This window comes from Hoplias malabaricus, chromosome 5 (assembly GCF_029633855.1).
Source record: "Hoplias malabaricus isolate fHopMal1 chromosome 5, fHopMal1.hap1, whole genome shotgun sequence".
Taxonomy (NCBI): domain Eukaryota; kingdom Metazoa; phylum Chordata; class Actinopteri; order Characiformes; family Erythrinidae; genus Hoplias; species Hoplias malabaricus.
In genome coordinates this window covers 37340264-37365967 of record NC_089804.1, presented here as the reverse complement: position 1 = coordinate 37365967, position 25704 = coordinate 37340264, and the positions used below count along the sequence as shown (strand labels likewise).

The 25704-nt window shown below is 44.4% G+C and overlaps 1 protein-coding gene across 5 annotated transcripts in view; it reads right to left on the bottom strand.

Moving 5' to 3' along the window:
• The window catches only part of magi1b (membrane associated guanylate kinase, WW and PDZ domain containing 1b), a 133086-nt gene that overhangs the window by 16865 nt on the left and 90517 nt on the right, over positions 1-25704 (bottom strand). For 4 of the 5 annotated variants that reach the window (XM_066670108.1, XM_066670111.1, XM_066670110.1 and 1 more), the window contains 5 exons: positions 14791-14822; positions 11347-11596; positions 6496-6587; positions 4306-4498; positions 1913-2233 (listed from right to left, as the gene is read on the bottom strand). In XM_066670108.1, the coding sequence (XP_066526205.1) occupies positions 1913-2233; positions 4306-4498; positions 6496-6587; positions 11347-11596; positions 14791-14822 (888 nt within the window). The remainder of the gene's footprint in view (positions 1-1912; positions 2234-4305; positions 4499-6495; positions 6588-11346; positions 11597-14790; positions 14823-25704) is intronic. The other variant, XM_066670109.1, reaches the window with a different exon arrangement.

The window sequence follows — 25704 nt, the reverse complement described above, 5'->3', positions numbered from 1 at the left end:
TTCAACCAGTGAAGTTGTGTGAAATCAAAACGGGGTTTTAGGACAGTATTTAAGGTTATAACGTGATGTTGTTATAAAGATTTTTTTTTTTTAAACCAGGGGTAAATGCATTGTACAGTCACCAGGGTCCGTTACCACAGCAACTCGTAGAGCAGTGGACACCAGGCATAATCTTATGCTTCATTCTTTGCCATTTTCTGAAGGAAAGAACGTGTTTTTGTGTGTGTGTGTGTGTGTGTGTGTGTTGCGCTGATGCCATAATAAGGACACCTGCTCATAAATGGAGCAAACAGACCAATCTCGGTCAGTAAACACTGCTTATTGGAAGCAGAAAGCCACCAAAATCCCCGGCTTTCTCCAAACACAGTTGATCTCTTTATCTTTCATGGCCATGAAAACTATGAGTGCTTTCAGGCTCTGCACGGCTAAGTCCTATCAGTCTTTTCTTGATGCCTGCTGAGATTAGGACTAGAGGTGTAAAACCCTAGAGAGAAGCCACTATTCAACAGCCATTTAAAGAAATAGGTCAGCAAATAATCAAATGTACACCTTTTTTCATTTAAAAAAAATAACCATGTAGCATCATTTTGGAGTCCAATTTGCTGTCTATTTTTTATAGATATCGGTCCGTCACACTATCAGAGACCATAAGTCAGGCATGTAGTTATTATAATGTTAACTGAAGTCATAGCTCCAGTGCAAAACCAAAGAAGCAGACTTCATGTCTTGGCTGATCAGCTACACTTGGGATCTGGAGAAAACTGTGTTTAGGAATCCCCTGTTACAAAGAAAGCCTGAAGGCCTTGTGAAGCCTGGGGTGGTAGTATGAGCAGAACCCAGAGAGAGAAGTAGCAAGGGGCTGCAACCTCAGGGAGTTCCCTTCTTAAAGAGCAAGATAGAGGCAAACAGCAGAATGAAGGACATGCAAAAAGACACAGTGGGAAAACGTATATGTGCACAAAGCACACTCACATTTATAATACCACAAAGAACTCAGAACAAATAAAAAGGGCGCGCTAAGACCCCAAATCCTGCAATCCTCTTCCCCAAAGCAGCTTTCATTTTCAGCAGAAGAGGATATTCTGCATCGAAACTTTGCACAATTACTTTTCCAAGTACTCTGCTATAACATTTTTCAACACTTAATCTTGGATTACAAATCCAAATACATCCATTTAAATCTTCATAGATCTTATTTGTACAGTTTGAACTATGTTAAAGAAATCATTGGGCCACAAGCAACAACCAATGTGCATAAGGCTGTTTTCCCCCTGAAGAATCTTGGGTGGATGTTGCTTTTTAATATCTTAGTATGTGGAGCTTTGAGGCTAATTATGCTAACGTACCCACATCATTACTAACAATATTCAAAGGGACATATTGAAAAGACACAAAAAGTGAAAACTGCTGTGTACTCGGGGTCAGGGTGAACAGCGAGAGGATCATTATCATTTAAAGGAACAGGTGCTGTAAGGACAGAGATGTTTACACAGGGGAGAAAGCTGCTGTGGGGTTTGTTCCTTGTGGTGTTTTGTTCAAATCAAGTCACAGATGTTTCATTAGGACCCCATAAACTGTGTGGAAAAGGTGTAAAATATGTCCTATCTTGTAATTTCAGTGTAAAACTAAATTGTTTCAGTGTAAAACTAAAGAAACTACCTTTGGACACCAATCAATGCCTTGGCTAAAGTTGGAATAAAGAGAGAATTAGTGTATACCCTATTTTTCCCTTTAAATGCAATGACATATTGATTTTAATGAGGGTAATCCCTTACCTTTTTGAAACATGCCATCATTTTTATCTAAATGTTCTCTTTTGTTTTCAGTGTGTTCGGATGGATGTGTCGGAAGGACTGTGTCCTAAACTGAATCTACCTGTCAGAACGAAAACACTTTATTAAGCAAATCTCACCGAAAGTGGTTCCGGCGTCTGGTCTGGACACGGAGGAGACGATGACAAAGCCGAAGCCTTCACTCTCCCCGCGGCGGATCTCCACGTCATACGGCTGGACGGTGTTCGTGACTGCTGTGCTGGCCCCTGCACCTCCACCTCCGCCTCCCCCTCCGCTGCCGATACCGCTGGTGGATCCAGAGCCGGATCCTGAGCTGACCGTGTTGAGAGAGTTCTGGCTGCCCTGGGGGGTCCGCTTGTCCTCCGTAAGGGAGGCTGCCTGCGTGCTGCTGTGGTGGGAAGAGGCTGGCGAGGGCGGGACATCACCGTCCACTTTTGTTACTGAGGAGAAAGATAGATTGTGATTATCCTTGGGGCTTTCTGCAATCTAAACACACTGTAATTGAGTTTACATGAGCAAACATTTATTTACTCTGCGCTATTTATAAATGACAAGGGCTCTTTAAGAATACCATGCAACATTATTAGTTTCTCTTGAATCCTGCTGTTATGTTTTGTAGCTCTATGAATATAGCAGGCAAATTCTTCAGTCTAGGGGCTTCTTTAAGAGTTTACATCAAACATGGTCCACTTGTGTCCTACTGCGGGGCTCTGACTAATAAGAGCTGATGTAACAGTACCTCTATATGAAGTAATAAGCTCTCATTAATGTTAAACTGTGGAAGCCAAAAACTTGTAATCAGTACCTTGACACTTCAGATGACTCCCATCTCTTTGCATTTTAACCCGAGAATGCAGAGCATATGCTGCAACATCAAAGTCATTGCAGCTTCACTATTTGATCCGCTCTCAGATAAACAATATAGTAGACTCCATTCTCCCAGCAGCACAATAATACCATGTGCATTCTGTGGGGAATGTGTTGACCTATTTTCTTTTTTAATATACAGTCATGTGCAAAAGTTTCAGACGCCCTGGTCTAATGACATTCTCTACACTTCTGAACACTTTAAAACATTTTAATGCTTGTTTGCTGAATTTAATTGAGCGTTTAATAGTTTCCAACTGTATTCATGAACAGATCTAATAGCTTTGTAGTACACCAGTAAACTATTGTATGACCAGAGAATGGGTGCCTCATATAGGATTGGGGGAGCCATGTTTAAAATAGATTCCACTGAAGATGCTGTGATATCATGGAGGAACTGGACACACACCTGTGTTTTGGGCTTCAGGAGGGTGCTGAGAGAAGGATTTAAAAGCTTAAAAGTGACGACACTCCTCCTCAACTCTTCTAAGTCTCATTAGCAGGCAGGACAGGGGGACTGGGGGAAAGGTGGGACGGACTGGAGGACATTTAATCGTGTTTATAATCACCGTTCAAGGCCGTTGTGACATTACACACTCACAACAAATGGATGAACACAACGCTGGGCTGCGCTTTTTAGATGAGGTTAGACTTTAATCTGTTTCTCTAACAGAGGTTAAAGGCGTTGTTTGACCAAAAAAACATAAGTCACTTATATACTATCCCAGCTCTGTCTGTAGTTGATCCCACTTTAGATTCTGTCTTTAATAACTGTGTAGTTGCACATTAACAGCAGTTACTTTGCTGTTGTATATACTGTTAAAGTGTTGTATGTTGTGAAGTGACTGTTAGAGATGGATTACAGTAGTGCAGAGTGGATTACAGTTATTAGTCACGTAATTACACTGTGAGTACAAATATGCTTGTGTCTTTACACAAACAAATCCAAAGTTGACACACTTGTGCATTCACAATGTTACATCTATAACGATGAATATATCATCAGTGGTTGTATAGTTGAAACATGCATTATTTTTGTGTAATCACATTATGACATTGTGTTATTAGACACAAGTAATTTATGACGGGGACCTATGCTTGTCATTGTTTTATGGCGCTAGGAGTCCATTGCAGATCTTTGGCGAAGTGTTCTCGGGTTTTGTTAGAGACTAAGAGCGGCTCTTTTATTAACATGCAGTGAACCCTCATTTAAATAAAAATCTGGCTAGTACACATGAATAATTAGAGGAGATTTTGCATTATTCATAACTCCATTAAGGTCAGAGAGCATTGCAGAGTGGGATTGTAGTTACTAGACTTGAACAGTGGGACTGGGCTTGCTTCAGCATATATTTTAAATCCAGATCTTAGACGTAGATTTGTGTCACCAAGCTAAGTCCATTATAAAAACAATTATCATTAAATATCATAAAACGAACTAAATATTCTGTGCTGATCACACACTCCCACGTGTTTTGATGATGACCGTTGTTTAAGAACTAATGCATATTAGTGCCTATGCAAATGTTATTACAGATAAAGATAAATAAATAAAACAAAAGATGCAGTTTAAGTTGTAAACACAAGGCCCTTTTCGGGTTTGTGTTATGTAGAGGATGTGTTAACTGGATACGATTGCGCTCACCTCCGTATCCGGTCTTGCGTCTGACCGTCAAGTTAACGTGACCCTGTTTTGCTGCCTGCTGCATGAGTTGTACCACCAACTGATGAGATTTCCCCACCACTGCCGTGCCGTCCACACAGATCAGCTCATCTCCAGAGCGCAGACGTCCGTCTTCATCAGCGGCACCGTACTTCACGATGTGACCAATATAAATCTGGATGAGAAGAGAACAGCGTAAAACTCAATGTCGATCCTGATCCTAAACTTAACCCTAAGCTTCAAGATATTATTAGCAGCAGGATTTTAATGTTCTTCAAACTCTAGAGCACTATTTTTCTAAAAGTTCTTTAGGGAAATAACAGAACGTTTGCATGGATTTGGGCAAACAGTGCCACCATTGTTTTGTGACTCTAAAAAAACTATAAATATTGTGTATAGTCTAGTAGTAGGTTTATTATTTTTAAAAAAGCTTTCTTCAGTAGCAGTGGTGCTCAATCTATCTATCGTTACACTTGTATAGCGCCTTTCTAGACACCCAAGGACGCTTTACAATCCACACTGCTCAGAACACTCAATCCACACACACTGGCGAGAAGCGGCAGCCAAACTCGCACCAGGAACGACCGTCCACCTGGAGGACTGCATCGGGCACTAGGGTTTCACCCAGGACAGAGCACCAATCCATATCTGGGCACACACACATTCACTCACACATACAGACATTCATTCACATACACACTCATTCACTCACACACCAGGACAGTTATTAGACAGAAGCCAATTCACCTACCCTCCATGTTTTTGGACTGTGGGAGGAAACCGGAGAGCCCAAAGGAAACCCACGCAGACACGGGGAGAACATGGAAACTCCACCCAGATTTGACTTGAACCCAAGATCCCAGCGCTGGGAGGCGAACGTGCTCATCACCAAGCCACCGTACCGCCCGCCAGTGTTTTAGTCATTTAATTCCTGGACAAGGCCCACTCGGTAAAGTCATGTCTTAAGGTTTGATAATCATCAAACATGTAGCAGATTTTGCCTGTGATTCTCTTCTCTTTCAGCTCCACAGTCTTTAGTGCTGGTTGTCTTTCTGTTTATTTTGGGCCTAAACTGATGAGTGATGCTTGCCATAAACATAACCCCCTTCATGGAATGCCTGGGACCAAATCCTGTTACTATCCCGGCCAAGAACAAAAACCTCAAGGGGCCATTTTATACTTTTCTTTCAAGAAACAGTCCATGAAAGCAGTGTGTGAGTTTGAACAAGCTTCAAACTCAACTTGGCTTCCTTAACGGAGAGCATGGGTGGCCCAGGAGATTTTTTTATCCCCCTCTACTGAACAAGACGGCACAGCTGAGATGAAAGAAGGGAATGAGTTGCGGGGATCTAACTGTACCTCGACCACACACACATAGTCAGGGGATGCTTTTCCTGGTTCAGAGTCCTGCCAAATATTGAGGGTTCTATAATGTGGCATGGCACTCCTTGGACCTAGAAATGGATGTCATAAACAAACTGCAAAGGCTGAGGGGTTGAGCCCTGCCAAGTAAGCATGCACCGTTACATTTGGAAACTCTTCAAAAGGCTTGAGATCCATCTTTGTAGCTGAGAGAGAGAGAAGGCACCAGCTTCAAACGGCTGATGAGCCTCTGACTCTTTTAATTAGAATTTTTAATGGACAACGTTTTGGACGCCTTCAAGTGTTTGAAATTGTATACGCAGAGGCTTGGTTTTATCTCGTCTAAAAATAAGGAGATATACTTGACGCGACCTCATGCGCCCAACGTGGTGAACGAACAACCAGGCCTTGCAGTAAGATTCAGCCTCAGATCCCAGTTGTGAGCTCCCAGCTGGTGGTACAGATTTAAACAATTTGCTTACAATAAGTGACGTAATTTGCCAGCAATGCACATGGGACAATCAAACTATGCAACAATCATCAAATTGTTGGCTCCATAATTCCAGAGATGCTCCAATGACTTATAAATATCTGCTATATTTAATTCCAAAGCACCAGCTCATTTGACCTTCCACCACATGCTCAATGATGTTATTTGGATATTAAATATTTAAATGGCATTAGTTGAAGACATTATATAATTATTATTAGCACCTGCTGCTTATTTGACGGGCAAAGGTATAGTACCTGAATTTAATAATAACAAGCACTTTCTTAATAAATTTAAAAATAAAAATAACAACAACTCACTGGTTCTCCGGCCTCGTTCCCTCCTAAGATCCGGAAGCCAAAGCCTGTGTCTTTTCTCCACAGGAAGATATCCTGCTCTTGGTAATCTGGCACTGAAAAAGGGACAAAATAACCCAAGGCCACGATCAATTCACCTGCAGCATGACGCAAATGGTCTGAATCATTCCACTCTGTTCCCTGCTCTCAAGTGCGGCAGCTCTTAGGGATGGCGGCGAGATACAGCCAAATAGCGACAGCTAATAACGTCATCACTTTAACATCGCACCTCTGGCTGGACCCAATCAGAGTTATGGCCGGATTCAGCTTCAGACCCTTTGCAGTCTTTAACAAAGCCTTGCAGCTGACAGCCAGGGCTTGATCCAGCAGCTATTATTATGAGAAAACGATGCAATAAATCATTGCCCCCAGAATGAAGTAACTATACTATAATGCATTATTATTATTTAGTGCCTTAGAAGAAAGGAACAGAGTTGAATGTAACAAATCTCATTTGGTATAATGGCTGGCTTCTCATGTTGTGACTCATTGAATTATTCATTTCAGACTCTTATAGGTTACGAAAGGTCCTTGTTCATAGCATAAAACTTCCCGACACCCAAACAAAGGATGTTTCAGACATCGCTGCATGAAGAACGGGCACATGCAGAGTGACCTCTGTGAAATTGGACCCATTTTGGAGCTCCTCTGAAGCACTAAAGCTGCTTGATGTCTTCTTGCCCTTGGGCTACATCTTCAATTCAGTGCCAAGACACAGTTCGCTTCCACCACTCCGTGTCAAATCAGCCAAGATGAGTGACAGCACTGCAACTTTTTACCTCTGACGTGTTTACTAGCACGCATCAGCAGGATGTCAGCTGTTAGGCTGCTGGAAATAAAAAAAGAATGAGCTCCATCACATGCCCTTCGCACTCTCTGCCAGATGCACAATTTCAAAATCAATGCGTGCTAAGAAGGCAATTAGCGTGCACGGTTACTCATGCAATGTCTTTTTCAGTTCGTCAGGTTAGACTCCTATTGATGATCTGCAGATGTTTGCACTCTGTACTGAAAGAAAATTGGCCAGGGTGAGGTGTAAGGCTTGAGTTAAAGCAAAGAGGCACTTTATTCTGAGACATCTTTTAACTGTGGCTAAATCTAGCTGAGAGAGGGCTAAGGTATTTGCTAAAGCAATGGCTAGATCATTCCCAATTTGGGTGCTCAGCCACAGAGTCTGAAATCCACTTGTGTAATTTTTTTGCCCATGGAGCAATGTATCATGAGGCAGTGTTGTCATACATTTCATGTAATAGCATCCTGTGATGTGGCTTTCAGGGGCATTCAATATTTCTGATAGCACCACTTTAAATACTTGGGATCATTTTTTCATGCCACATTTCACAATAACCACAGACTAAGTCCCTAACATCTAGGCAACATCTCAAATTGTAGGGAAACTCTGTTCTCTCTGGTTTGTTTACGTTCAGAAGTTCAGCATCTTTTAAGGTGTATGTGGTATTTCTATGTGGCTGAAATTTAAATTTAGTTGTACGTTTTTAAGCCAGTTTCAGTAACCGAGGATCAGAACGCCAGGGCCTCCGACCCCGGCTGCCACCCGATCCCTTAGGACATCTGGGAGAGATTCGGAGTGGAGCCGCTGCTCCTCCATGTTGAGAGGAGCCAGTTGAGGTGGTTCGGGCATCTGGTTCGGATGCCTCCTGGACGCCTTCCTGGTGAGGTGTTCCGGGCATGTCCAACGGGGAGGAGGCCCCGGGGCAGACCAAGAACACGCTGGAGAGACTACATGCCTCAACTGGCCTGGGAACGCCTCGGTATACCCCCGGAGGAGCTGTAGACGGTGGCTGGGGAGAGGGAGGTCTGGGTTTCTTTGCTCCGACTGCTTCCCCCGTGACCCGGACCCAGATAAGCAGTGGATAATGAATGTACGTTTTTATTCACTGGTTGAATTATCACAGAAACTTATTTGTAACTCGAATTGTTTAGCTTTACAGAATTTTGGGTCTGTGTTTACTTTCATGCAATTAGCAGTGTCCTGGAGTCAGCGTTTTCTACAGAACTAAAAAGTCAATATTACCCACCTATGGAGCAGAAATATATCAATATCCTCATCTCTGTTAATGATTTTCAACTTATGAAAGCCTAGCATACTGGAATGAGACAATTTGATTTTTTTTCCCATTAACAGAAACCAGGGCTTTGAAAACAGATTAGACCAGTTTTGGAAACATCTTCAGAATTTTCTAAAATGGTTTTTGATTAAAATAGAGAAAGTCACATTTAACTCTTCAAAAAGTGTTGGTCTTTAAGATTGCAGTTTTAAAATATCTTTAGAGGAATATATAATAATTTGGATAAATATCCCAAAGTATTACTTTCAGAAAGATTCAGTGCTTGGTTAAAAACATGTTAAGGACATTTAGACCATATGCAGTGCAGGAAGTACATCTTTGAGTTCTATCGAGGCTACAGGAGACTAAGTGCAAGAGGGAGTTACTCTGACACATCCCAAGAGCACTTGTGTTGACAGGCATATGATAGGGATTTGGGTAATTGGGAGCTGTCTGTTGTGGGAAAAGGCATTCTTCCACTGGTGAGCCAAGCCGATGCAGCAGGAAGTAATGTGGAGGCACCAGGAGCAGGAGCAGCTTGGGCTGCAATCTGTCCACTGAATCGACAATTAGGCATGCAGTGTTCTACCCTCCCTCCATTTTTTTTTAGGAGCGGGGGGAACAGCAGTCTGCAAACTGACCAAAAACCAGGTTCACTTCCACACAATCTCGTCCATACTGTTTCACAATAACAATGGGATTCCGCATGGTTTCACTGTGGAATTGGATTGAGCAGGATGAGCTGGACTGGTTGCACAAAAACCAGTGTCTATCATGTCTCTGAGTTTCGATTTGCTAGAAGCAACTGACTGACTTGAATTTGAAAGAGGCTACCTCTTTCACCTTTACTTTCTACCATTGTAGTGTTGTGCTCTATCAAAGTGATCGAGGGTTGTTTGATCCCGAATAACTGGGTCCGTGAGGGCAGTGTGGACATAGATGTCTTTTACCCAAGCTTGGCAGTTTGGAATAAGACAGTAATTCCCAACTTGCCAAGACCTTGAAATTTGATGCACTTGATTAAATGACAGAACTTAAAATGGCTTCTCCTTGCCCTTGCAGTGATGTCCTCTTTCCAGGTAATCAAGGCTAGCATAATCCAGACAATCTGGGTCCACCTTAGAAGTCTGGACACAAGTGTCCATTACACAGCCAATCAGAGGCAGTGGCCCCAGAGCCACTTGAGGCATACAAAATGGCCATGGCTAGAGAGATCTCCCGGATCATTCCATCTCCATTAAGCTGCCGGAATGAGTCTCCAAATTGAGCATTATGGCTCGCCCCAGCTTTCAGCCTACATTCACTTAAGCTGCAGTCACTTAATGATACTTTTGTGTGCTTAAGATAAACTCTGAAATACCCACTTGGGTGCTCAAGCTGGGCATAACAGACTTCTGGATGGCTTCAAAAATGGCAGATCGATCAGAATCTCATTGATCTGCTGCTAATTTCATTCAGGGGCTCTGTACCACAACTGACTTTGCCACGGCCTATATTGACTCTTTCTCGGGTGCAGACTTCATGTTTCATCTAGTCCCGGGCTGAAAAATGAAAATGAATCCACCCCAGCCATAAAGAAAACACAGCTGACAAGACTTTTCTAGAGCAACCCTTTCCCTCTTCCGCCTCTACTGGCTCTTCGTCTGTTCCCCAGGCCCTGCTAGGATCCGTGGGCGGTGCTGCCAGTCCCAGCCCCTTCTTTGCTTTAAGCCGTTCAATAATGAAAGAGCAGCATGAAAGCAGGGGGGCACTGGAGGAATGATTAGCCACTGAAATATCCAGACCTGAGAGGCGAGCCTTCAACTCCCGCAACCTCCCGACAGCAGCTGAAGGATATTCCAGCTAATTAGCCCACTCGCCTATCCACGTCCACATCACACGGACATGAAAGAAATATGGGATTTCGCCGTGTTCCGACGCCACCAATTACACACACGTTTGTCAGAGACGTTTTTAAGGGGCATCGATGCGTGTAAGATCACTGATAGCAGGACGGTATGTAATTGGTCAGAAGGGCTAGGCGGCACGAGTTGATTCTTGCGCTTTTGTTAAAGGGGTCCCAAGTATAGAGCTTGCTAGTGAACCAGACTAATTAGACCTCGACAAAGAGTGGACGTTGGAGCACTACAGTATAATGGTCCCTGACAGCAAAAACACACAGAAGATTCTCGCAGAGGGCTAATGGGTTTCATAGAAAGATTCTGCACTGGGTATGCCAGAGTTTGTGTCAAAGTGCAAGTAGGAATTTCAGGCAAGCGGAAGGACATTTTTCAGGAGGGCATGTCTAGCTTCTAACCACGGAACCTAGTGGGTATTCCAGCGACTGGAGTTTTTGCTAATTATGAAAATGCACATTAAAAAAACTAAACAAAACAAAACACAGATGCTAAAGAGTTTTATGCTGAGTTTATAACAATTTTCATACCACCCTCATTTTTTTTTATTTAATATAGGTGTAGTTTGTTCTACACCTATCTAGAGCCACACATGACATAAGCCAGAACTTTGATTGAGGGTCAAAAAAGCAGAAATCTTGATTGATCTTCACCGCTGACTTAATTTACAGATACAGTAACCCAGACATTGTGTTAGTAAAAGTACCTTACTCCACCTTACTCCATAGTCCGGCTCACCACATAATTTATCTCCTTTCCATTACCTTTTACCTGCCCTTCTCAGTAGACCCAGCAGCCCCCCAGAGATCCAGCTCCCCAAGCACCCGCCACCAAAATCCCATATTACTTACGCCTACTTTCATACATGCTCCTGGACTGGGCCCAGATCTTGAAGGGGTCGGGTTTCTTGGAGAGGGTGCCGTCTGCCGAGACGTCCTGCTGGGGCAGGCCGGGCAGCGGCAGGGCTGGGGCGGGTGGGGCCGCCGTCTCGGTGGACGGAGCCTGTGAGGCGTGGAGGGGCGAGGAGTCAGAGGGGACACTGCGGTGACTGGAGACGCTGTGCTGAGAGCTGCCCTGGCTGTCCTTTCGCTCCAACTGCTGCTGCTCATGGGGATGTGGGTGGATGATGATGGGGATGAGAGGATGAGTGAGTGGATGGGTGTGTGTGGGTAAATTGAGTGGATGGTTGTAAGTAGCGTGTGGGTGTTTTTGTGTGTGGATGTGAGAGAGTGGGAGAAGGAGAAAGAGGCAAAGAGAAACAGAAGGAGGTGAGAGAGTACTCAGAAATGCTTAGGATTGACACAAAGTACTGTACAACAAATCGGATTCGACCACACTTGAACCCATCCACTTTTTCTTCATCTTCTCAACTCAGAGCCACATTTGATCATGCCCCAACCATCGCCTGCTAATTGTTTGCCATCTTTGTTCCAGAGGAATAAAAAATCCACTTCCAGGAGCTTAATTTTTAATCACAAGCGTGCGAAGATATGAATTCATGCTCGTAAAGCGCAAACAAAGTGGATTTTCCTTCGCCTGCCCAAAACTTTGAGTCCTTGGGGACCTGACAGACACTGATCAAGCAGCTACAGTGAATGAGAAAGGGGTGGGCCACTGTGAAAATTGGTAACACGCTCAGTATTCATTTCCTCTTGATCAACTGAGAGAAGAATTCATCAGTAGATGCAATGCCCTTAATCCCAGAGACGGCTCACGTTGTTCCAGAGAAGGAACAGCCTCCAACAGGCAGAATTCCACCGAGAATGATTTGAATGAGACACTGATAACACACTAAGTGAACGCCAGGAGGGCAGAGCGATAGATTAGAGCCCTTTGCTTTTCTTCAGAGCCACTGCATGATGTCTTAACCTATGGATTAAGGAGAAGGAGGGAAAACCAATATTCTGACCAGAACCGAGCAGTGTGTAGCTGCCTTTACTCTCATCTGATCTTCATGTCATATCTTATAACACTGCCTCTAATCAAAACCCTAGCTCATAGTCATACTCGAAATAGCCCCTACTCACTATTCCCTGCATTACTCACTATATACTGCACTATTATAGGGAACTGAGTTCAGGAGGTTAGTGAACATGTATACAACCAAATGCAGGTTTGCACTAAGATTCTGTCACAATAACTCAATAAATCTATAGACATCATGCCACCAGTCCACTATAATCAGAGTTTCATAATGTATCTAAAAATATATATTTCACAAACACATAACTGTATAAACACAGTACTGACCCAATCCATTTCCACTTAAAGCAGCCATTAAGCATGTGTTATTCATTTCATAATATCAGACAACCCATATACATAAAGCATACACAGAAGCCTTAAAGCTGATATATAAAACTCATTATCTGTAACCGCTTATCCAATTCAGTGTCGCGGTGGGTCCAGAGCCTACCTGGAATAATTGGGCGCAAGGCGGGAATACACCCTGGAGGGGGCGCCAGTCCTTCACAGGGCAAGACACACTCACACCTACTTTTGTGTCGCCAATCCACCTACCAACTTGTGTTCTTGGACTGTGGGAGGAAACCGGAGCATCGGGAGGAAACCCACGCGGACACGGGGAGAACACACCAACTCCTCACAGACAGTCACCCGGAGGAAACCCACGCGGACACGGGGAGAACACACCACAGTCCTCAAAGACAGTCACCCGGAGCGGGAATCGAACCCACAACCTCCAGGTGCCTGGAGCTGTGTGACTGCGACACTAACCTGCTGCGATACCGTGCCGCCCATATATAAAACAGCACTTTCAAACTCCAGACCATTAGAGATTTGCTCTCATTCTTCTTGTAAACACCTCCAAAGTTCAGTCTTTGAAGCTGGTTGCATTTTCTACAATCTGTTTATTTATTCTAGTGTTCACGTCAGTGCCACACATCCTTTCAGACCCACAGCTCTGGGTTTACAAGATCCTCTCCTGCTTCTCAAACACGAAAGCTGGTATTAAAGGGATGCACTGTATGTATGATACTTTCTAAATGTGCAGACTTTTAGACAGACCTACCCTATATTTCCTAGCCCATTTTCCTTTTATTCCCACTAAGTGTCTTCTTCAACTGGGAAGTGTATAAACCCAGGGGTGGTTCTTGACTTTTGCACAGTACTGTATTTGCATAGAAACTTAATCGAATTAATACATGTGCAGAAATGTCTGTAAAGTCTAAAGTCAAATATGACCTCTAAGCACACGTTGAACATCCTACAATATACAGTGCACTGTCCAATCTGTCAGCTTTGGTCATAAATAAATTATCCAGACGTTAAACATCGAGTCAGAGGCACTGCTCTCCTCACATCGCTCAGACTCTCAGGCGCTGAGGGATTGATGCAACTCTTGGACTAAAACAGAAACTTAGATTCTCTTGATTGTCACTGACTATACACTCACTTACGTGGCACTAACCCTGTCCAGAGAGTTGTTAAAACACATCAGCTCACATCCCAGGATCAAACACGAGATAAACACTATACACACCGTATTAAGGGAATACAAGGGAATACATGATAAAAATAATATTAAAATATTAAAAAATAATGACCAAATTGCAGCAAGAGCCTGGAGCCTCATTAATAAAAACGTGACCAGCTTTCCCTTTAAATATCTTCTTAAGTAGAACTTAAACACACAATATTCAAACATAACGTTGGACGGTTTGGATACGTCAAACATTTCCATGCAAAATTCATGTTTAATACACTGCTACTTTATCACGTGGAATGACTTTTATAATCAAATCAGTGGCAAATAATGTTTAACAAATCAATCTCTTTGGTTTAACACCTGTTCAGGGCACCAGCTCTACCAGTGTCTGCCTTTAGGGGGTGCCGTGTAGCTCTGTCAGCTCTACTGAGTCTTTAGAGATGTCTCACCGAGCCTGGCACTGAGAACACAGTGAAAACAACCCTCCTTACAGGCGCACACACACACACTCACCAATTCATTCACACAGCTGTAGCCCCCATGCAAAACCCACACACTTAAACCACTTCAATTAATTTACACTCAGGTTCAGCCCCAAACACACACACACACACAAGGAGACAAAACACACACTTGGAAGAGGGAAGCAATATAATGAGAGGTGAAGAGAGAGAGAGAGAGAGAGAGCGAGAGAGAGAGAGAGCGCGCAAGGTAAAGAATGACCAAGAAGGAGTGTAAGACAGCACAATTCAAAAGTAACAGCAGATGTAAAACAGCAGTGAGACGGAGAAAGAGAGGGGAGGTAAAAGGATGGTTAGAAAGATCAAAGGAAATAATCAGCACTCACCAGTTTAGGGCTTTTCTTTGCAGGAGCCACCCCTGAAAAAACCAACAGAGGAAATCATTAGCCGCTGCTGTTGATACTCCAGCCTCAGCAGCAGACAAAACAAGGCAGAAATCCCAGACGATCTCAGATCTGCACAGCAGCAACAGCCTTCCCTCGCTCCCTTCCTCCCTCTATCTCTCTATCTCTCCAAAGCAAAATAAATGAATTAAGGGCAGTGCTCTCTCTCACTCTCTCACTCTCTCTCTCTGCATTCAGCGCAGGAACGATTCATAACACTGTACACACTGAAGGAAGAGAGAGAGAGAGAGAGAGAGAGAGAGAGAAACGAATAAACAGACAGGAATAGTGTGAGAGAAAGAGAGAGTAAAAGATAGGACAAGAATAATGAAACAGAGAAAAGGGAAAAAGCAGGAAAATAAACCAGAAACAACAGAAAGAAAATGAAACAGAGCCAGAAATAGTGAGAAAGACAGAAAAAAAAGATTAAAAACAGAGAGGCATTGAGAAAAAGGTAAAGAGGGAAGATAAAACGAGTGAGCCAGGGAGAACAAGTGTGAGAGAGAGAGAGAGAGAGAGAGAGAGAGAGAGAGAGAGAGAGAGAGAGCACTCTCCAGATCCATTACCCATAGAGAAGGAATCCAAGATACTGAACATTAAATTGTAAGCGACGGTCAGTTCCCCTCGTACTGAAACCATCTTCCAGCAGAGCTCCTCCTGCCTCTATAGCCGCTCCGCACTCCTCCCCTCTCTCACGCTCCTTTTTTCTCCCCTGTCTCTCTCTCTCTCTCTCTCTCTCTCTCTTTCCCTCACTCTATCGTCTTTCACCCTCCCCCCTACGCATCAGGCGGCCGTGCATCAGCATCCCTCGCTCGCTCTCAATTTCCCTCACTTGCTCTCTCTCTCTCTGTCTCTCGGACATCCCTTTCTCTCACTCCCCCACCACTCTTTCGATATCTCTGTCTCTTTTCATCACATCTCTCTCTCTCTCTCTTTCTTAATAAAACTGTTTGACTGACAGGAGATACTTACATTTATATTGTCAAAGCATTGCAACAGATACATATACAGTAACAAATAACATACCCCTCTCTCTCTTTCCCTATTCTCCATGTACTCTCTCTCTCTCTCTCTCTCTGAGCCTCTTCCTTCTCTCTCCCTTCCTCTCTCCTGACAGCCCCCTGCATAAATCATGTTCATACATAAATAGAACCCCAGCTCTGTAGCTGGACAACGTGAGCGAGGAAAGGGACAGACGTGAAAGCAAAACGCAGAAGACGCAGTGTGAGATACACAACCATTAGCTCATCAGATGACCACCACCGAGCTCTAATCTCACAGCTGTATGTTTTTCCTTGTTCTACTAAGGGTCTTAGTCACTTATTGTGTGTGAATCCTCCTCTGAGAAAAGCCCCAGAGCCGTGGGAGCCTTTATCGTCCATCACTTATTCACAAGCCAGGAGTGCTTTGGTCTGGGAGACAGCTGAGCTTCATCCCTCTATCTCTAACTTCCTTCTAAGGACGCACGGGACCGTCCACTCTGTGTTCACACCTTGTAAAATAATCTGAATTCAGACAATTAGCATCATGCACTCAATTTAGTCCTTTAGCCAGTCGAGGAAAGTACACTCTCACTTCTTAACTTTCAGTGTCAGTTAATGCAATGAGATTAACCTGGTGAGCTGCACAAGTTGGCACTGACTACGTAGACGGCTGTTTAAGTCGGCAGCTTTCTAACAGTTGCCTGTCCTCACAGTTAGAGGGGGATTGGATTGTGTCATGTCTTGTTCGCGCTCACTGCAAGCAATCAGTGTTTACTTCCCTCAGCAGCTAGCGTCGCCTCAGCGTTTCAGAGCGATGGATTCTAGTCTTCCCATTTTTATCATGTTTTAATTATTATTGCTCTGGGAGAAGAGTGAAATAGATGGGAGTTGTGGTTGCGTTGCATCATGGAATTGCCTTTAGGGCTGATGTATAGTTCGATGCCACCTTAAAACCTAGCCAGATTAAGATATCTCAATAGGCAGGTATTATAATGAGGTATCTAAGGGTTGGGACAGCCTACGCCTCGGGAGCACACTATGTTCTGTGTGTAGACAGCTCACTAGGGTTTGGGACGGACCCATTATTTTAATTTGACCTTTCTATTAGTTATTTTTAATTTGACCATCTCATATTGGTCAGTGGTAAGGTCCGGACTTTCAGACTTGGTCCAAAGCAAAACTGGCAAAACGGGTCTCAGACCACGGTCCAGTCCAGGTGGTTTCGGTCCAGATCAAACTGAACCAACGTTGAGTTCGTGTACAGCGTGAAAACTATTTTTGGATGGACTGTTGGACCAGTTACGCAGAAGCAATATAAAAGACAGATGGACGTGACCAGGTGATTTACTCACCTGTGAAACATGTAAAAACCCTTAATTCAACTGAACTTTGTTGAACCATGCTGCCTGAACAACAGTGAACGGAAAACATCATTTGATATTATTCAGTGTTTATGTGTGGTTTAACAGACTACTAGGGTATCATTATGAGAATGGCACTCTGTAGTGTAGAAAACAAAGTGCATGTGATTTGGGACACATCAGTACTTGAGCCAGTACAGAGTGCAACCATTGAATAAGCAGCTGCTAAAGAGGCAGGAAAAGACCTGCAAAGATACAACGTTTGTGTTCGCTTCTTTCATTAGGATTAACTTGATCTGAGCCACAGATACGTAAAAGTAAATATTAGTAGAAACGTGGCAGCCGTGGCCTGGTGGTGACTGAAGTGCTTTGAGCAAGGCCCCTAACCCCCAACTGCTCCCCGAGCGTCGAGGCTAATGCTGCCCACTGCCCCCTATTGTTCACTAGTGTGTAAATGTGTGTATTACTGCACGGATTGGAGTTAAATTCAGAGAACATTTCCTCTGTGTGCAAGCACAGTGTCCAATAAAGTGATTCTAATTCTAATTCTAACATTCATTCAGATGCATGGCACTCTACAAGCCGTCAGTGTTAAGTATGTGGAGACGTAGCCCATGTAAGTGATGACAGCATGACATAGAAAGTCTTTAGTCTGGACTTTCATGTGTGAAAACGCCCTAAAATGCCAAATATAGAGATATAAGGTTTTTATTCAGATAGGGATGTTATGTAGCCATGCCCTGGAGCTACTCAGCGCCATGCTGACTACAAGCTTAAAGACTTCCCAGGTTCCCAGAGATTTCTGAAGGCTTGAAATATGTGCACGCCCTTTTTACTTATGGGGGGCTCATGGTGCATTGATGTGAATGCTGGCTTTGGCTGTGCGTCATTCCTGTTGCTAAGCAACAGTAGCATCATGGCTGTCGATCTGTGGTGCCGGGTGTCAATCGTGTGAATATGATCAAGCAGAAAGTCCTTGGACTTCCCATTTTTTAAAGTCTTACTGTTTATTTTATGCGTATTTCAGGGAGGTGAAAGAAAATGAATCTTCTTTCTCACATTCAAAATCAACTGGAAAATAAAGCCTTTGATGCTGTTATCTATAAGATGCTCAAACCTCAAGCTTCATGGTGCCCACTAATTGTTTTTCTCTCTGTCCACTTCTGTCTAGCCCCAGGGCTTAGATGTTTCGGCCGACCACTTTAATGAGAAACCTTCTTTTATAGGAATATTTCACTTAACTGTTCCTTCAGCTACTGCCCATAAATCATAAGCCACGCCCCCTTCCAGCCTTCAACTTTAACAGCCTTCAAATATTCTTCCTCATCACCCTTCATCCTCATCCTCCTCCTCCGTCTCTCCAGCTGAGCTACAGGCCATTAAATGTTAAACCTTCTCCACCTCCACCCCCTCTCTTTCACTCATTCTCTCTCTTTGTCCTCCATTTCTATCACTCTCTCATTCTCCTCCCCTTCCCCACACCACAGCTTCAGTTTGAACTCTCTCTCTCACTCCCTCCCATGTTCCTACTCCTTCTCTCTCATTCCAATTCCCATTTCCTCTACCATTCTCTCCCCCTTCCCTTATCTTTCCATCTTCTCTTCTCATCCTTCCTCTTAATTCTTCTTTCATCTCTCTCTCGCTCTCCATCATCTCCTCGTCACTCTAAATCTCTGATGTGTGTAAGAGAGGAATTGAGGTAAGACAGATGTCAGCTCAGAGGTGTAGTGCGAGGAGGAGGCAAACGAGGGGGCCGGCCGAGCCAGACGAACACACACACACACACGACGAGGACGAACGCAAGGTGAGCTCAGAAAAAGACAGGAACAGAACCCATGGGAAGATCTGTTTCACCCGCTCCGCTCCTGACTCACAGCTCTTAAAGTGATAGCTCACCAAGCAAGAGCTTTAAGGCATTGGTCACCATACCCAATGCCAAGTGTCAGCTAGAGCGGCGTAAAGCCCTCCAGCCAGAGACGAACACCAGTTGAAAACCGGTACCTGACCTCACTGATGCCCTCACAGCGGTGCTGGCGAAGCAGGCGCCCACACACACGTTCACAAAGACAAAACCCGCCCCGGCCTCGCCTTTGTGTCTGAAGTCAAGAGATTTAAGAGAAAAAACTTCAAACAGACTCAACACATCCCCTGAATAAAGCCCGTTTAACTGGGAGAGGTCAGGAAATGACACCTAAAGAACAGCAACAAGTCCATTCCTTCCCTGAACAAATACAAAGAAAGGAGAGCAGCCCTTATTTTTCAATGTCTTAGAGGTTGAGAGGATCGCAAAGGGCTTGCTCTGCATTTAAGCGAGCATTTACAGGCCAGCGGGTCGCTCTAAACAAAGCTTGGCCAGAGCAATAGGTCAGAAATTCTCTTTGTACTTCGAGTGCAATGGGATTCTGTTCATAAAAGTGTGTGTGAGCGAGCGAGCGAGCGAGAGAGAGAGAGAGACTCAGAACAGCATGAGCCTCGTCAGGCACAGCAGAAACTAATCGGACTGTTAAACGAGAGGAGATTATGATGAAGTGTGTGTGTGTGTGTGTGTGTGTGTGTGTGTGTGTGTGTGTGTGTAGCACAGATTCCGGCAGTCCAGCCCATCTGGTGGTCACTGACATCTACAGGAGGGACACATTATCTCCATGGCAACAGAGAGAGCACAACCCTGTATTTTAAACTTAGTGGGAGTAAAGTTGCCACTCTGTTGTACTGACATATTTTTGGCCATTATTAGAAACATACCATAGAGACACGCCCCACTGTAGGTTCCATAAAACTCCAGGGCTCGCTTTCTTTATAATGCTTGTAATAAGAACTGGTTTCATCTGTTTCACTCTAGAAAGTGTTATAACACATGATGCTTGTTGGAAAATGCCTTTATAAATGCTAAGATTTGGTGATGGGGTCTTGTGTAAAGGATATGTAAGTGTCATGTAGCTTTATGAATGTGTGAATCAACTTGTCGAGAATATTGTGAAATATGTATATTCGTGTGTGTGTGTAGAAACTATCTCGTCCCTCAACATTCATATGTGGTGTGTGTGTGTGAAGAAACACTATCTCCTCCCTCAACATTCATATGTGGTGGGTGGGTGTGTGTGTACTGTCACAAATGGACTAAATGTGGAGCCACAATTTTGTTGTACATTGTGCAACGGCAATAAAATCTTGTTAATGTCAATATCACCTTCTCCACATCTCTGTAAATTAGTTTAACACCAGAGGTGTGACCCCTCTGAAGTGCATTTGTTTTCGCAATTGGGTGGGTGTGGGTGTATACACTGGAACATGTATCATGGCATTCTTGCGTATCACAGTAATGCACAAGCATTCTGCGCACACCAGACGAGTGTTTATTCACATGCATTATCTTCTGTCTGTCTCTTTCTGGCGCACACAAGCACAGAAACACACACACACAATCAACTGCAGGTCTCTGGGGTTAAGAATAACAGGGCGGCAGCAGGGGACAGACACAAGCATTCCAAAGACGTGTGGCACAATTGGAATTGACAGAGCATGAGGGAACATTAAAAGGGTGGCCTGATGTGCACCCAGGAAAGGGAACACACACATACACATTCAGATAAACACATGCATTAGAATTAGAATCACTTTATCGGCCACTGTGCTTACACACAGAGGAATGTGCTCTCCGCATTTAACCCAATCCGTGTAGTGAAACACATTTACACACACTAGTGAATACTAGGGGGCAGTGAAAACACATGCTCGGAGCAGAGGGAGGCCCTAGCCACGGTGCCTGGGGAGCTGTTTGGGGTTAGGTGCCTTGCTCAAGGGCGCTTCAGTCATGACCTGCCATCTCCGGGGATCAAACCGGCAACCATAGGGTTACACGCCCCTCACCATCAGGCCACGGAGAGAGTTCAAAGCTGTCAATCCACAATGTCACCAAACCATCTCTTCTGGAATATGCCAAAAATACCTGGGCATCACACACGTGTGCGTGTACACACACACACACACACACACACACACACACACACACACACATTCTCTTTCTCTGCTGGCTGGGTGACGGGGCCATTTATAAACCTCTCCTGGGTGCAGCTGTGTTCCTGAGCAGCTAGCAGGCTTTTGAAAGAATGCAACAGGAGACTGATACTATCACACACTCACATACACACAGAGACTGTCAGGTTCAGACAGATAGATGACTGTGTGTTTGTTTCTGTCTGTGAGTGTCTGTGTGAGAGAATGCATGAATTTGAAATGGTGTGTATTCTACATCCTCTGACTCTTTCTTACCCATCTAAGTTGCTCATGAGAAAGAAAGCTGGAGGGCAGCTGAGGTCTGTGTGAGGTGTTGATCTTATGACTTGGAGGACGGAAGGCCTTAAAGGACAGTAGGGAGCACAGAAGCAAAGAGTGCACAACAACAAAGAGAACCACACTGAAAAATGCATATCTTGTCCTTAATGGTCATTTGCACAGAAGTCTGATACATGAAAAGGTGGTGTGTGTGTGTGTGTGTGTGTGTGTGTGTGTGTGTGTGTGTGTGTTTGGGGTGGGTAGATAGAGAGATCCTCTGTCCCTTTCATCATCAGAGAAAAGCCCCTCGGCAAAAATGCAGGAGGCCATCGTCATGGAAACAAGGTGCAACACGGCTCCACCCCCCAGACAAAACGAGGTGGATAGGAAGGTGGAGCACCCCGTCATCATTATCCAGGCATTTCACTCCATAATTATTAAGCAGCACTGTAACATAGCCTCCTCTAACAACAACAATAGCAGCAGCAGCAGAAGCCCAGGCCCTCAGCTTCGATGGGTTTGATCCGCAGCTCGGGCACATTTATTAGTTCATTGCTTTTCCCAGAAACAACGGCGTTCATTATTGCTTTGCGCGCGGTCAGCAGAACCTTAATGCGAAGGAGTGCAGGAAAGAGGCTCGCACCCTTCCTTTCAGAACGTTAAATCAATTCCTTTTTGTGCGCGCTGCTTGTCGCTGTCGTTTATCTTATGCCTTTCTTTGTCCAGCTCATATAGAAAAAAGTGGAGCTATAATCTGGGCTGTTATTCGGAGATTGATGCTGTGTGGTGGTCCTGAGTAAGTAAAAGTTCTACTTGGTGGATTCTTGTAAAACGCCAGACTGCAGAGAGCTGTTGCAACTCAAAACCTAAGGATTTCTCTGTCTCTCTCTCTCTTTCTGTCTGTCTGTCTCTCTGTGTGTGTGTCTCTCTCTCTCTCTCTGTCTGTCTCTCTCTCTCTCTCTTTCTCTGTCTGTCTGTCTCTCTCTTTCTCTGTCTGTCTCTCTGTGTGTGTGTGTCTCTCTCTCTCTCTCTTTCTCTGTCTGTCTGTCTCTCTCTTTCTCTGTCTGTGTCTCTCTCTCTCTCTCTCTGGTCAGTAACGGTGTCCTAAGGGGCTTGATGTAGGATGAGTATTGAATGGCTATTGTCCTAATGTCACTTTCTTGACTGGAGACAAACTAAGCCACCGTGGGGTCTTTAAGTAAAGCTCACAGTGTCAGAAAATATATCCTGGTTCCCAGAAGGAAGACAGGTATTGGTCCCTACAACATGACTGTGAATGGGCACACACACACACACACACACACACACACACACGCGGTACTCAGCTGACTCCTTCAGGCACAACAGGCGCCTGCTCCTCTATTCACTGTGGCTTGTTTGCAACAACATTTCGAGTCCATCACCATTTCAAACAAATTTAGACTAAAAAATAAATCTCGGGATAAAGAGGGACACTCTAGTATCTAGTTACTCAAGAACTAAACCATTACAAATCATTTTTACCTTTCGTTTAACCACTGCTGCTAAAATAACATCGTTATAGCTCCATACGCAGTCAATATAGCAGTCCCAAGCTGCAGTCAGCTAACGCAGGTAAGACATATGAGCTAATTACACACACGTCAGGCACAAAAACAATACAAATAACACAAATATTAGGGATTTGATTCAAATGCACGGGACAAAATAATGATGAATATAATGTAGATTCTCAAAAACCTTAAAACTATTAGATTTAAGAGTTAAATCGTTGTCTTACTGTAATGTACTGTGATTTGCTGAGACACACACACAGTAGCGCGCGCACACACACACACACACAACAGGGCTAATCACGGACTAGAAATACAGAACACCCATCAGGAGAAGACAAAGAGAAAAATGTCACAAAATACCTGTTTAATTGTTCAAAACTCAAAATTGTCAGCTTTAAAACACACACACATGCACACACACACACGCACACACACACACAAACGCACAAAAAAAAAACAGCTGAGCTTGTTACAACTCAGGTCTTATAAAGAACCCAAGCTGGGAGCCGATGCTGAATCTTCCTTCTTTTGATTGAGATCCAAGCTTCATGACTGCACCAGTCAATTAGCCAGCGCTCCCACTGAGAGACTATATACACACACAAACACACTCACACACACATATATATACCCTAACAAACATGTATCCTCACAAGGAAGCAGGACGTTTCATGGGCTTTACCAAGACCACAAACTGAGCCACCCACCCTTGAGAGCTAAACAGGTTGTGTGTGTGTTCTTTGTTTGTGTGTGTGTGTAAGTATAAATGTAACACTGATGGAGGGATTGAGAGAATTGTGCTGGCTTTTTCTCTCTGTGTGTGTGTGTGTGTGTGTGTGTGACTGACACACAGTTGTAATTAAGGTTAAAGTGAGTACAGAGAATAATTAAAACACACTGGACTGATCCGCCCACCAGAAGGTGTCTTGAGGCGTCTTCATTACAGCTGTGTGCGCACACACACACACGTCTGAGATAATACTTTCGGCATAGATCATTTGGCCAATAACTACAATCAATGTAATCATCACCCAAAAGTATAAAGAGATAAAAATACTGCTGATAAACCAGTGTTTTCTCCTATGAACACAGTTCTACTGCTCCACAGTCCAATGCAGCATGGTTTTATATCGCTCTAGCTCACAATTTGGCTTTGGAGCCAATGACCACAGACATGTGGCTTCCCCAGAGAACAGGTCAACATTAAAGGAATGTCTAGGGCTGGTGTACAGACTCATACTGAGCCTTCCAAAAGAATTAAAGCGTTAATAGAAATATAAAATGACAACTCATTTTTAGGGGTGGCATGGTGTGTGTTTCTGAGCAGATAGTGTCTCTGTCACACAGCTCCAGGGACCTGGAGGTTGTGGGTTTGAGTCCCACTCCGGGTGACTGTCTGTGAGGAGTGTGTGTGTGTTCTCCCTGTGTCTGTGTGGGTTTCCTCCGGGTGACTGTCTGTGAGGAGTGTGGTGTGTTCTCCCTGTGTCTGCGTGGGTTTCCTCCGGGTGACTGTCTGTGAGGAGTGTGGTGTGTTCTCCCTGTGTCTGCGTGGGTTTCCTCCGGGTGACTGTCTGTGAGGAGTGTGGTGTGTTCTCCCTGTGTCTGCGTGGGTTTCCTCCGGGTGACTGTCTGTGAGGAGTGTGGTGTGTTCTCCCTGTGTCTGCGTGGGTTTCCTCCGGGTGACTGTCTGTGAGGAGTGTGGTGTGTTCTCCCTGTGTCTGCGTGGGTTTCCTCCGGGTGACTGTCTGTGAGGAGTGTGGTGTGTTCTCCCTGTGTCTGCGTGGGTTTCCTCCAGGTGACTGTCTGTGAGGAGTGTGGTGTGTTCTCCCTGTGTCTGCGTGGGTTTCCTCCGGGTGACTGTCTGTGAGGAGAGTGGTGTGTTCTCCTTGTGTCTGTGTGGGTTTCCTCCGGGTGACTGTCTGTGAGGAGAGTGGTGTGTTCTCCTTGTGTCTGTGTGGGTTTCCTCCGGGTGCTCCCGTTTCCTCCCACGGTCCAAAAACACACGATGGTGGGTGGATTGGCGACTCAAAAGTGTCTGTAGGTGTGAGTGTGTGTCGCCCTGTGAAGGACTGGTGCCCCCTCCCCCGGTGCCTAACTAGGCTCCGGACCCACCGCGACCCTGAACTGGACAGATCATGAATGAATGGATGAGTTCATTTTTAGGCAAGGCACAGACAATGAGAACTAACAATGCCACACAGATCATACTGACCTCAAGGCCACAGCTGTAAGCTCAGGCTGGAGTTCATCCTAAAGTTCCACCACACCAACGGGTCATCCTACCTAGACAAACCCCCGGTCTGTTTAACAGAAACACCACCTCACTCCGAGCTTCTCCTACACGTGTCCCGCAAAAGATTCCCACCGCCCGCTTTAACAGGAGCTGTCTGTCGAAAGTGACTAATTGAAATGTTTAATAAAGCACAACACGTTGTGGCCTCGCTGCTCACTGGCAATTTCCTACAGAGGTTAGAAGCACTTAGCCTAAAACAACAGATAAGAGGTCTTTCAATTCATCAATTTAATAATCCATACAGGCCCAGCCGGCCTGCGCCAGCCCTGAAAAGCGTCCAATTACGGCGTTGACAATATAAATTCAGGCCGCTTTAGAGACTGGTGATGATGGCCTTGGGTTTTTATTTCCTTTTTCGAGCAAAAAAGCCACCAATGCATTCGCATTCTCTCTCTCTCTGTTTCTCTCTCACT